The sequence below is a fragment of the Marmota monax genome, unplaced genomic scaffold (assembly GCF_021218885.2).
Source record: "Marmota monax isolate L192 unplaced genomic scaffold, Marmota_monax_Labrador192_F-V1.1 WCK01_AAM20220418_F8-fsc00077, whole genome shotgun sequence".
Lineage (NCBI taxonomy): Eukaryota > Metazoa > Chordata > Mammalia > Rodentia > Sciuridae > Marmota > Marmota monax.
The window spans coordinates 4,550,685-4,564,059 of record NW_026694610.1 but is presented as its reverse complement, the minus strand read 5'-3'; the positions used below and the strand labels follow the sequence as shown (position 1 = coordinate 4,564,059).

At 39.4% G+C, this 13,375-nt stretch overlaps 1 protein-coding gene across 5 annotated transcripts in view; it reads right to left on the bottom strand.

Annotated features, from left to right (window-relative positions):
* The window catches only part of Adamts12 (ADAM metallopeptidase with thrombospondin type 1 motif 12), a 303,466-nt gene that overhangs the window by 61,609 nt on the left and 228,482 nt on the right, over positions 1–13,375 (bottom strand). For all 5 annotated transcript variants that reach the window (XM_046422269.2, XM_046422266.2, XM_046422268.2 and 2 more), the window contains 3 exons: positions 10,455–10,699; positions 8,918–9,056; positions 1,417–1,543 (listed from right to left, as the gene is read on the bottom strand). In XM_046422269.2, coding sequence (XP_046278225.1) covers positions 1,417–1,543; positions 8,918–9,056; positions 10,455–10,699 — 511 coding nt within the window. The remainder of the gene's footprint in view (positions 1–1,416; positions 1,544–8,917; positions 9,057–10,454; positions 10,700–13,375) is intronic.

Genomic DNA, 13,375 nt, shown 5'->3' with positions numbered 1-13,375 from the left:
TGCCTGTCTTGTCCTAAACAGGGAGCTGGTTTTGAACCCACAGCCTTTTCATGTGCATAGTTGATATCCCTGCTTTCCTCTCCTCTCTGCATAGTAGGCAAGCACCTGCAGCCAGGTCTTTTGGTGCCCACCTCTCTGAGCACAGTGTGTGCCTCACTAGAACACAGCCCCAATAAGGGGAGATGTGCATGCCTCTCTTCAGGGGGCCTGTTGTGTAGAGCAGACAGCACAGGCTCTAGAGACATACAGCTCTGGGTTCAAATCTCTGCCTTCTACTAGTTTTATGCTATTGAGTGAGGAAGAAAAAGTTTCTTCCTCTGGAAAATTGGCATAATAATATTTATCTGAGTAGTTGTGAAAGATAAAGAGAATACACAAGATGTTTCTAACATATGGCCAAGAGTAAAGTATGCACTCAAAAACTGGCAAAAAGTATTTGGTTTATACCACATTGCATCTCTTATGAAAAATAGTAGATGCTCAACAAATATTGGCTGGTAATATAAGGGCCAAGGCAGACTCTATCAAAACATAAAAAAGAATGTAAGCCTCAGGGATAAATTGTTTTCAGGAAAGAAATAGCTTTGATTTTAAGAAGGTGGCCAGTCCAACAAAGAGTGGTTTTGAAAAGTAAGAAAAGATTCCTTGGCATTAGTGGAGTGGGTGCTATCTGATGAGTGTCAAAGGAATTTATTGGTTGGTAGAGCCTCATTAACTTTGAAGGAAAACAAGTGCAATGAAAGTGCATAAAACTTTTGGAATAGTCGGCTATCTTGAACCAACGTGGTTAGCAAGTGAATATCTCTATAACAATGGTTCTCAATCAAGGGTGATTTTGCCACCTTGAAGACACTTGGCAATTTCAGCCTGTCTCAACCCGGATTGCATCCCTCTAAGTGGATGCAGGCCAGGGATGTTCATAAGCATTCCTACAACTCACAGGACAGTTCCCACAACAGTCTTTCAGCCCCCAAGGTCAATAGTGCCAAGGTAGAGAAAGCCTGCTGTCTAAGTCCTGTCTTCCAGCTCATCTGAAGTATGAGTGGGCATGGTGATCTGAAGGTGCCAATTCACACTGAAGGCTACATTTGCATGGTAAAGTGCCCTTGGAAAAGCCAAACCCTTTAGTTAAACAACTTGTGGGTAAACTACAAAGAATTCTCTTCAGCAAGATTTAGTCTTTCCCAACAAACAACCATACATCATCTTTTTAAGAAATACCATTCTCTGGGAAGATAACGTCCTCACGGCTAGCCACAGGCTGCAACAGCACAGCCTCAGAAAATCTAACAGTTTTCCTGTATCTATTCTGACCAGCCCACAGTCCTCCTGTGTCACTGAGCACTGGATTACTGTTTAATTAGAGTCACTGTAAATAGATACGTATCGCTCCAGCTCTGTGTTATCAATGGTTACCTGGGTGGACAATCCTTTTCATAGCACTTCTTTTGTCTCCCATTGGGCTGTTTTTCCGGGTTGCAGAATGTAGCTTTCACCACCCCGTGGCCCTTCTTCACACAATGGGCAGTCTGACGGCGGATACCTGGGGGTCAGACAGAAAGATCCACACATCACATGGAATTCTGAGTGTGCCCTGTCTAAATTTCTAGCCAATAGAAACTGTGAGTATGATAAAGTAAAACTGTCCTAAATTTGGGGTGGTTTGTTACATATGGTAGTAGCTAGAGCAGCACTTGATTAATGTTGACTTTCATCCTTTTCTTAGAGCTACAATTCAGTGTGTTTGCTGAAGTCAATCCACTATTGATTCCATCAACTTTTAATTCCTTCTCCTGTGCTACGGTTCTTCTGTTTTCCCTCCAGATCTACTTTGCCCCTTTCTTCACTTGGCTCTGAACCTCATGGAACCAGACCTGTGGTTAGTTCAATTAGGACTAACCGTCCAGTTAGGTTTGGGAAATGGAGGCACTATTTCTATTTAAATGCTGTTTCCCTTAATTTTTCAAGCCTAGGGGTGGTAGCCTGGTTTCCCCTACCTGCACTGTTAATGGGCAGGAATAATTACTCACCTTTCTTCATTTCCCTAAACCCTATCCATTCCTGTAAAAGTAGCTAAGGTAGACAGTTTGGGTGTGCTGTTTCCTCTTGGTGCCCTTATGTGATAACAACATTATAGGAAAAAACCTCTAACTATCAATCTTCAGTGACATACTCATTAGATAACTTTGAAAACCAATTACTGGAATAACAATCTTTCTTTAACAGGATATTTTAATAACCTACTATGAATGGGGTTAGAATCGGTCTTCCTTTTAAGGGAAGTTATCATTATATAATGCTACAAATGCAGAAAGTGTAATAGGTGAGGTTGAATCTATGTGACCTTGATCTTCCCCTGGCAAGTAAAGAAAGAAGAATAATATTGACTTTTTATTTGCCTTTCCATCTGCCTCTTATTCCTTCAAACAGATAACAGCTCCCAAAGAAACCCTACCTAATTACGGATGCCAGTCAATCAATATGTTCAGATCTAAGTTAACTGCCTCTCTGAAAGCATTCACTTGAAGAGACATTAAGTAGAACTCAATCACATTGAAAAATATATGAGAATCAAATTCAAAATGCTATTTCCAGAAGTTTCAGAACCCCTTTCTCTATGTAGCAATGAGAATGTGGCTACATGTCTGTAAGAACTTGGTAAGTCCTGTTGGACATCAGCAGTAACAGGTCCAGTAAGTGCCTTGACTTGTAAGAACTATTTCCTTATACTGTAAACCTGATAATCTTGAGTGGAAATTGTTGTGTTGAAAGAAGTAACAAGTAAAGTTCCTTATGTAAAACAAGCAAACAAAAAACCCTCAACAATAACATAGTTCATCATATTTTGAACTTAATATTTAGATGATAAAATAGAGGGAATCTGTTATATGGTTCATTTAGTTTACATGAGCTTTTCTTGATCCAGAAGTTCAATTTAGGAAGGGTATAGATAAAACAGCTTAAGACTTAGGTTATTGTAATGAACTATGGAAAATTCTCCTAACATTGGATATAACATTGATTTTAATGTGAAATGTCAACAATTTTGTGATTGAATAGAGAGGCTGTCACTTACTACAATCCCCCTAAATGCACAGAATCAACAATAACTTTACAGGACAAAGTCGAAATTGTACAACCATCTGTATTGCTGACTAGTGTACCCTCAATCTACCAAATTTCTATTTTAATTACCACTAAACATTTACCTTGTTTTTTTTTCTTTTTTTTTTTTTCAGGCTCCCTTAGATCCTCAGCTCTATTTTCCTGGCTCAATGAGTTTGGTTTTATCCTTCATAATGAAACTCAGCCTAGAAAAGCCTGGATGCCATCAATATGAGTTTAAGCATACTGAAGTGTGTGTTCACACGTGTGTGTGTGTGTGTGTGTGTGTGTGTGTGTGTGTGATTGACAACAACCACAGCATCAACTTTAACAGCAATGCCATGAGAATTAGAACTGGTTTTGAATCCTGCCTTAACACTTCCTTGATGAGTAATCTTGGGCGATCTTCCTTATTTTTGCAAACTTCAGTTTCCAAGATGACAATAAAATTATAGTGCAGGGTTGTCATGAGGACAAAAATGACATATGCACCCTAATATAAACATGATCAACCCTAAGCCCTGGTACAATGCTAAATGCAGAGTAGGATTTTGCAAACAATTCTTGAATATGAATTTGAAGTTTCTTTGTAACCCATTCAACCAAACTCTCTCTGAAACTTCCTGCACATTCATTGTAAAATCAGGATTGGTTTTACACTCTCAGATTAGGGAATAGATTATATTCAATTTATCCAGAGCACTAAAGCCTTTTTCATACTGCTCTGATGCAACCAAGTTTCTGCAAATAATTCAATCTCTAGTCACACAATCCATTTTTTTTTGTAGCTCAAAAAGGCATTGACACAGATTTAAATAATTACAAACAGTTGGATGGATATGAGTTAATGTGACTTGACTATATCATTTGTCATCACCAAAACCCATACATCTCACAAGATCAGTAAGACTTAAAGCCAATTTCTCTCCTGAATGCCAATGAACTTATTACACAAATTCATTTATTGACTTTCATGGTAGGGATAACTTATAAAAAATTACATAGAAGGTGCTCAAAGAAAAGCATTGCTTGTATGTCAAGAGTGTTGTGTGGTATTAGAAAAAAGTAGATCTGCCCTATGAACGAACAATTTTCAAAATTTTCCACACACTGTCTCCGTATTGATTACGACTTCTCTTCCTTAGACTGTGCATGAGTCTGGCAAAGCACGTGAATGAAGAAATTCAGAAGTGTAAAAAATCTCACAACACTCGTGAGTTGATAAAGTGTACAGCAGCATTTCACAAAGCACACTGTGCAAAGAAAATCTTCACAGAAACCAGTTGAAAAAATCCCAAGGAACCGTACTATTAGAAAACAGAACTAAGAGCCTGAAAATAAGGGAGGGACTGATCTCTGCTGGCTGCAAGGGGTTAAAATGGGATGGAACTTAGAAGACCAGCAGAATGAGAGACCATTAGATTAGTCACCCTGACTAAGGGTTTTCATTTGTTCATTAGTGAAGTACACTAAAAAGTTATAATATCTCCACTGTACATTACTTACAGTTTTTTAAAAATTATTATGCATATGGCAAACTATGTAATCTTCTATTTTGTGTCATATGTTTAATCTACCTCAATACATATTCCTATTACCATTATGAAGTCTTACATTAAAAAGTATCTTCCAGGTATTGTTCCAGATTTTTTTGATTTGTCTGGATTTGGTGGATCTTATCTGACAATTATGTTGGGAAGAGTGAGAGGGACTGGTACCGAAATGACAGCACTTTGAGAAATTCAAGGAAATGTCTGACTCTGATTTTCCAAGAAGTGGATTCTGCCTTCTGAACATCAGTATGTGGTCACTCATCAGGGTTATTTATTGTATTGTGTGTATGTGTGCATGTGCGTGTGTGTGTGTTAGTGTGTGTGTGTGTGTGTGTGTGTAGTGCTGGGCTCAAATCCAAAGCCTTGCTTATGGTAGGCAAGCACTCCACTGCTGAGCTACACCCCCTCTCCCCTCATCAAGATTGGAGGCAAATATGTGTCCCTATTTATATTCTAATACTTGGTCAAGGATATGTGGACATATCTCAAATGTGGTTATATTTAGCTTTAGTAGGAATACTGTTGGATAAACTTTGTGCAAACTAATTTTAGGATCTGCTGTATGAGTATTTATTTCCACTGAAGGTAATTCCATTGTAGGTCTGTTGGCCTACATAAACAATTTGAGCAGTATCCAGGAACTTTCAAGTGATGTTCATGATCTTGGAGTTTTCAATCTTTGCCTTTTCCTATGAGAACAGTCCTTGAGCAAAGGAACAATGACTAAACTCCAGAAAGAATCCAGCCAAGTAGGGTAAAGGGAAAGCTGAAGATGAGGGTAGGGCAGGGGAAAGAATTCTCCCATTTGTGTAGGCCATTGTAATACCAACAGACCCCAAGCTGCAGAATGGAGGAGACCACAGAACACAAAATTGGCAAAAGTCAAGTTCAGAAGTGAAGAGCCATTTTCTCACAACAATGCCTTTGCTATGAGTTTTACCAGACACGAGAAGTTTTGGTTAGGTTGTACTACATCTGAGAGAACCCACAGCACTAAGTCTGTAATGGGCAAAAATGTGGTTTTATATCACTGTGCAAGTGATCCTGGATTTTTGCCAAAATATTCTCTTGTTGAATAAGGAGTCCTGCAGTTTCCTATTGAGACCTGCATTTGATGTTTCTCCACTGATCATGCATCTGTTGTACTTTTACTGGTGATCTTTTTTGGGTGACTCAGGTTAATTTCTTTCAGCAAGTTCCTTGTAAGGATGTTATTATTAGTCCAATTTCTTCCAACTTTTCCTAAGAAGTAATAGTCCTTATATATGTTATATAATATATATGTTATATTATTTATACATATATACATATATATACACATATAGGTGTGTGTATAGATATAGATATAGAGTGTATGTGTTTGTGTGTGTGTGTATGTGTGTGTGTGTTTTTTTTGCACAGGTGATTAAATCCAGGGATGCTTAACCATTGAGCCACATTCCTTGCCCTTAATTTTTTTTTTTTTTAAATTTTGAGACAGGTTCTTGATAAGTTGCTTAGGGCCTCCTTAAGTTGCTGAGACTGGCTTTGAACTTGGGATCCACCTGCTTCAACCTCCTGACACACTGGCATGTGCCACCATGCCCAGCTAAGATAAAATAATATTTGAATTTCATTTTAAATTAACTTATAAATGAGATTTGTGCAACTATTAGATATACACAACTTTTCAAATCTTAGAACAAGACTAGATACCATATTTTCTGTTCGATATTCATTTTCAGGAGGTACGTGATTTTCTTTTTTAAATCACAGCACCCATTGAAAATCCAGTGTCACAAAGTAAGATGTCATTGAAAGGAACGTAATGAGACCCACTCTTGAAACTGCATTGCCTTGAGCTAGTACTTCATGTGATGTGCTAGAGATGTTAAGTACTGTGTGTCTCTTTAAAATTTTTCTATTTCCCTGGAAATTTTAAAATATTTCACAGCACCTGATGAGTTCAGTGACTCACTCTTGCAATATGAATACACTTTATGACCCAGGAATTCCACTGATAGGTAAACAAATTAAGAAAGCTCAAATATTGAGGTAAGAAGGCAGTAATTATAAGGTGCTCATTATAGCATTGCAGAAATAGTTATGAAATGCAAAATAGTAGAATTTATAAATAAATTTGGGGGCATTCATATAAGGGAATGATATACAGCTCCGAAAATAAATATGCTATCACTACTTTATTCAGTGTGGATTTATCTCAAAAGCATAAATTGAATAAATATAACAAGTAAGGAATGATACCTTGAATATGATGCTACTTACAGAAAGCTTAACTGCCTAAGAAATAGGCATCACTGTATACACGTGTAGCAGAAGTGTTCAACTACATATATGAGAATAATAAGCACTAGTTTCATGCCTGTGTTAACTCTGGGGAAAAGAGGATGAATGTGAAGCTGGGGTATGTTCCTTAACCCTAGTTGTGGGATGTTTCTCTTGAAAAATGAAAATTGAAACCAACATGACCCAGTGGTAAAATATGATAAAGTTGAGTGGTTGGTGCACAGGATTTGCTATTACATTCTCTATTTTTCTGGTATATTTGAAATGATTCCCAGGTAAAAACTGAAAAACTAAAATAATAACAACAGACAAAAAAGTAAGGCTCCCACCTTTTTGAAACCCTTTTTCTTAACATTGTCGTAATATTTATGCTCTTTGAGTCTAGAAACTCCACGAAGAAGTTAAAGCTAAGGAGATTATGTTTCATGTGAGCCCAAAGATGCTCTTTTTGTCCCTGATGAGCAGAGCTCTCTCTGTTTTCTTGTTGCCATGTCTTGAGCTGCCTTCCTCCCGGATCCCTTTGCCATGATGTTCTGTCTTACTTCAGTCCCTGAGCAATGGAGTCAGACCTGTGAAACCCGGACCTCCAAATAAACTTTTCCTCCTCTAATTGTTCTGGTCGGGTCTTTTAGTCAGAGTGACAAAAAAGCTGATTAAAACACTATCATCATTGCAAAACCCAGCCACTTATCTCTTTATTCCTGGCATTTAGAAATATTGCACATGAATCAAAGGGTTCATCCTGTCTTGAAATAGAAGAGGGTGGAGGGGTGGAGGATGGTCTCCTGTTTTGGGAGTCCCTGCCCCGTTAGTATTGGTTAAGTTTTACTCTGTGATGTGCTGGGACAAATGATTTAAACTTAAAGCTTCAACTTGAACTTCATTGAAAGACAAGAACAAAGAGGATCATAAATTGAAAAAGTACTGGTAACTACATTCACAGTGACTTCGTTTTCCTCACAACTGCTCCTCTGGGGAAGTTTCTTTCATCCACTGATTTTCTGCTTTAATGACCTTTGCTTCTCTGGAACCCCTCCCATCACTCTGGGCAATGAGGGTGGGACAGGAGGTCAGTACATTTAGAAATGCTAACACAGCAGGGGAAATCACAGGATGGACTCTCCCACCAATACCACTTATGGCTGCAGCCACAGATAGCACCCTTGTCTCCAACCCATTTCCAGAGGTTTAGCATTTTCAAACCTCATACTTTGTAAAATGAGGTCTTCATCCTTGTGTTTTCTAAAAGCTGACCTTGGTTTTCTGTGCTGAATCAGGAAAATAATGTTGAAGGTGCATGACCCAACGGTCGTTGGGAGACCTCTTTCTACGATATCTCTTGGAGTGGTGAGGCCAGTGAAGGATCCGGCAGAGTCTGAGAATGTGAGTGGGCAGCCCATGGAGAGGCAGCCTGGCCTCCTGATCCATTCACTCCTTCACTTTTTATTCCCTTTGCTGGGTCCCAGATTCTGGCTCTTCACTCTGCAGCTGCCCTAGTTTTATAGGCAGTAGTTATAGGCTGGAGGCAAAAAGTTTTAGAATCAACTTGGACATGATCCAAAAGAGAAAAGAAATGGAGACTTCACACATGGTGCTATTAAATGAGCCCTTTAAATGAAGGAAAGCCCCAAGTACCCACAGGCCCTGAACCTGCCTTCACAGGCCTTGGAGAGTTTGTCTGGCACCATGGTGGACAGCTATGCTCCCCAAACAACCTGTGCTGCTTCATCTCTCCCAACCTCCCTTTTCAGGTAGATGATGTCCAAGTGACTAAGGCCAACCAATGAGATGTGAGCAGAAGTGCCTCTGCCTTTAAGCCACATCTCTACACTGTCACTGCCCACAGGGCCCCTGGCCACATGTTGGCACCCTGCAGATCCGTGAACATGGAGTACAAACCACTGGCTAAGATGCTTCTAAGGACCACTCTAGGAAGGTGGCTAGGATTCCTAGTGACAGTAGCTGTCCCTCACCTGTCCCGCATGTCACACTGCACTCTGTCCAACGGCCAAACTGCCAGAAGTACACCAATTGCTCCACATCGTTGTCAAGGCCATCTTTCCGGATTGTGTACTCATACTTGATGCCTGGGTTAGTCACCTGGAATAGGAGCTAAAAGGCAAGAAAGGGATGACAAAACATGATGTCATGACTTTAGATTGCAAACCACAGTCAGGTCAAAACTCTACACAAAGGTCCATCATCTGAAAGTAGTTAAGAGAATACACACTGAAACAGATACCATTAAATGGACCTATATCTAGGTCCATATTTGTGTCTGTACCTCTACTTTCATACCTCCCTCTACCTATGTCCATATATATATAGTCTCCATTCCGTTATTTTTTGGTTGGATTTCCATTTCTGTAAATGGGGATGTCCAATTACATGGACATTACTCTGAGAGAATGCCAGGGAGTGTCCTCTCCAACAACCAGCTGATAGGTCATTTGTGTCTTATATAATTATCAACTTCGTGAATACAGGTAAGTGCCTTAGTTCCCTCATGTACTAAGTAATAATAGTACTTACTAATGGGGTTATGATGAGGGCTAAATGAGTAAATACATGTAAAGTTATTAGAACATGACACAAGATTAGCACTAAATAAATGTTAACTGTTATCACGCCCTGCTGTTGTCTTTTGATGCTCTATCCTAGCTCTCAGCTGGTTAGTTCCTTTAATGCATAGTAATTCTGGGATAAGAATGTCATGGGTTTTAGCTAATGTGTGCTGCTCTTGGGACCGTCCCTTCACTTCCTTATCCTGTAGGTCATCCTACAACACATTTGAATTAGATTTACCTTAAACTCAGAGGAGGTGAATTATTTGCTCCCTGGGGTTGAGGTTCCAACATGTACATCTTTTTGCCCTTCTGACCAGGTCAGAAATAAAGTCTGCTGACAGTCATGGACCACAGCTGCCAACCCTGACCTCTAACTTTTGAATGTAGCTAGATTGACTGTCTGGAGTATCTGCTGTTCCCAGTCTGCCTTGCCTCTACCAGTACAGTCATGCCTTTTTTCTTTTCTATAGTTCAACACCAAAATGAACGACAAGTCCTTGTGCCTCTGAAGAGCACATACTGCATCCTAACACCTCTTTCCTCCTACAGCTTCACAAAGGCAAACCCTCTGCCTGAGGACAAGCACCTGCCAGCATGTACCTTCTTCCCCACTGCTGGGAATCTACCTGGAGACTCACGTCACACTGACAATAGGCTGCAAGCTCTGTTACATATCTGACAAATAATTACCCTCAAGTAAACCAGCCTGGAAACAACTCAGACTTCCTAATGGGGGATTTGAAAGCCACTGGCATTTTGTTATGGGAGTTTTAGCAATTCCTAAGCAATAAAGGATGAGAACCACAAATATATTGCTTCCCTCTCTCTTCTTTGCTAGAAGAAGTTTTAATGATTCTTACTTCATATGCCCCAGCAAATACCAGGAAAAGGAAAAGAGGCTACACCGCATCCGCGTCTGCAGTTCCCTTCCCCTCTGCATTACCTGGATCCACACTGACTCATTGGTGGGGCCAGGGGCCATCAGTTTCTCCAGGTCTCCTTTCCTGTCATACTGAAAGACCGTCCCTGCCAGCTTATAGTTCCCGTTCCACTGGATAATGAATCCTCCATTCAGATAGTATTTTTCTGGGTCTTCACTCCTGATGGCCAGGAAGTTTCCTGCTGCTTTGATTTCCATCACCCTTATGTCCCTCGCTCCTTTGGGAATGAGCCCGATGTCAACATAACCTGAGAATTGAAGAGATAAAAGTTAAAAAGACACGCTAGCTTCTGGCTGAACACAGTCTGTTTCTGACCCTTCGTTTATCCTCCTCCCTGTGTCCCTGTTCTCTTGTACCCTTGCAGGATGTCCACTGGGATTGGCAGAAGCACCAGTTACTGAGAATTTTAAAGAGCTTGGCCAGAAGCAGAATTTTCAGGTGCTTTGCAACTCAATGTGTAAACAGTTTTGTGAGAAGAGGTAAAATAAATGCAGATTAGACGCTGTAGGTTTTTTTTTTTTTTTTTGGTGAATACAGCATCTATTTTTCTGTGATTTTATGTTGCTAATTAAAAATGTTACAACTCCCAGCCAGCTTTCTGCCAGCATTTCTTCCTCTGCCACTCCCTCCGCCACTTGTCGCTGCTGTCAGATGAGTCTCTCTAAACATAGCATTGGATACATACTTCTCCTCCTCCCTATTGCCAGCAAGTTAAAAAAAAAGTGTCTTACAAGTAATTTAATCCTGGCTTCTATTCATTAAGAAAATTCTGGAGGAAATCTTTCCTTGATTGCCACCTGGCTTGTTTGAATACATGCCCCGATGAGAAACTTAGTTCTGGGTACAGCCTTTGCTGTTGGACAATCCCACTCATTAGAAAGCCCCTCCCCTTCCTCCTAATGTCTTGCTAAAATAGGAATTTGTAGTTTATTTTCATGTGTTCTTATCCAGCCTCCTGAAAAAGCATATGTGGATATCCACGTAGAGATGACGAACAGCTCTAATCACAGTCTTCTCCTCGATTACTGGTTGTCATGGTGGGAGGCGTGCTGGTGAAGAAGGAATTCGCACAGCAGTGTCCTCCATTTGCAGGCTCTATGGCAAGCATGTCATGCTTCAGTGTGATTTAGCCTGAGAGACATCACTTCACAGAATGGAAAGAACCTGGACTTAGAGAAGGTTATATGAAAGGTGCCCTGGGGCACTGGAGTCAGAAGACTTGTCTTCTAGTCTCTACATCATGAATTAGCTCTGTGACTCTCAGTCACAGAGAACGTTGTGAATGTTGTCTTCACAAGGCAGGGGACTGAATGATGCCATTTGAGGGCTCTCTTCACTCTAGTGTTCAACAATCTTATTCTCTTCTAAGCTGACTATTGTTTGGTCCTTTAACTTTTTCAAATAAAATGTGGCTTTAAGGCTCTGATCATCCCATTAATTTCCCCATAGATATATAATAGTCTTTTTTAATTGGTGCATTATAATTATACATATGTTATACGTATAATTATTTAATATTATAATTATATAATAGCAGGATCCATTAGCCATAATCATACATACACACCACTTGATCAACCTCATTCTGCAATACCTTCCCATTCCCTCTCCTCCTCTCTCCCCCAGTCTGCTTTCTCTTCTGCTCTTCCTTCTATTATTGTTATTATTTTTACTGTTATTTTAATTAGTGTGTATATATGTGATTCATTGTGTTTTATTCATACAAGGAAATAGCATAATTTGGTGGATTTTATTCTCCAGTATTTTCCCATTACCTACCCTCCTCTCTTTCTCTGATCCCCTTCCTCTATGCTATCGATCTTCCTTTCATGTTCACATACACAGGGTTTTTCAGCCTGACAAGTAAGACCCTCATCTCAGTCATCATAAAGTTCTTGATTGCTCTGTCTCCCTCAGATATGAAAGTAGCATGAGTCCTGGGAGTCAAACACTGGCCTGTTCAACAGCAATGATTTGCTCAGAAACTGGATATAGGACATAACCTCAGCTTTATTTTTTCAAATTGCAAGCTCCCATTCAGAAGAACCAAAATATGAGTCTTGTAGTATTCAATTAAGTTTCATTTGGCTCCCATACACTTGCCTGAAACAGCTGATTAAAATGACTGATGCAAAACTACCTTGGGGAAGATATTTATCACATGTAATTGAAGTTAATGCAATTTTTAAAACTGCCTTTGGGGTGTTGCTATCTGTAACCATCTTCTGACAGGGTGTTGAATGCCTTCTCATAGCAGAACTCATGCAGGGAAATCAAATCACTTTAAATATTATACCTCCCACTTTGTTCCTAGCTTTAAAAGTGAAGGGAATGATATAGAACAAAGTATATTGTTATATTGCATGCATGTACAAATATGTAACAATGAAACCCATCATTATGTACAAGTATAATGTATCAATAAAAATATAGAAAAATGGGTAGAGGGAAGAGATGGAGAAAAATGATAAAAACAGTTTACTTTTTATTCTTCCATTTAGAGAATTTTAAACTTGGAAATATTTATTGTGGGCAGATTGATTTTTCTACTAAAATAAAGCATTCAGCATATATCAGTGCTGTATCTGTATAGATTTTAGATAGAAGAAGGATTGGTAAAAATAATTCCAAAGAGTTAAGAACGATGAACATATTAATCAAGCAAAATCAATTTTCTTGCATCTTCTCTACTGTGAAACATTAGCCACTTCTGCCAGTATTGGAGGGAGAGGGAAAACACTAGGGGAAGAACAGTGTTACTTTAGATTAGGTAGAGGGAATTAATGGGAGGGGAGGGGAGGAGATGTGGGGATAGAAAAGATAGTAGAATGAAACAGACATTATTACTTTATGTATATATGTGACTGCATGACCAATATGATTCTGCAACATGTACACTCAGAAAAATGAGAAATTATATCTC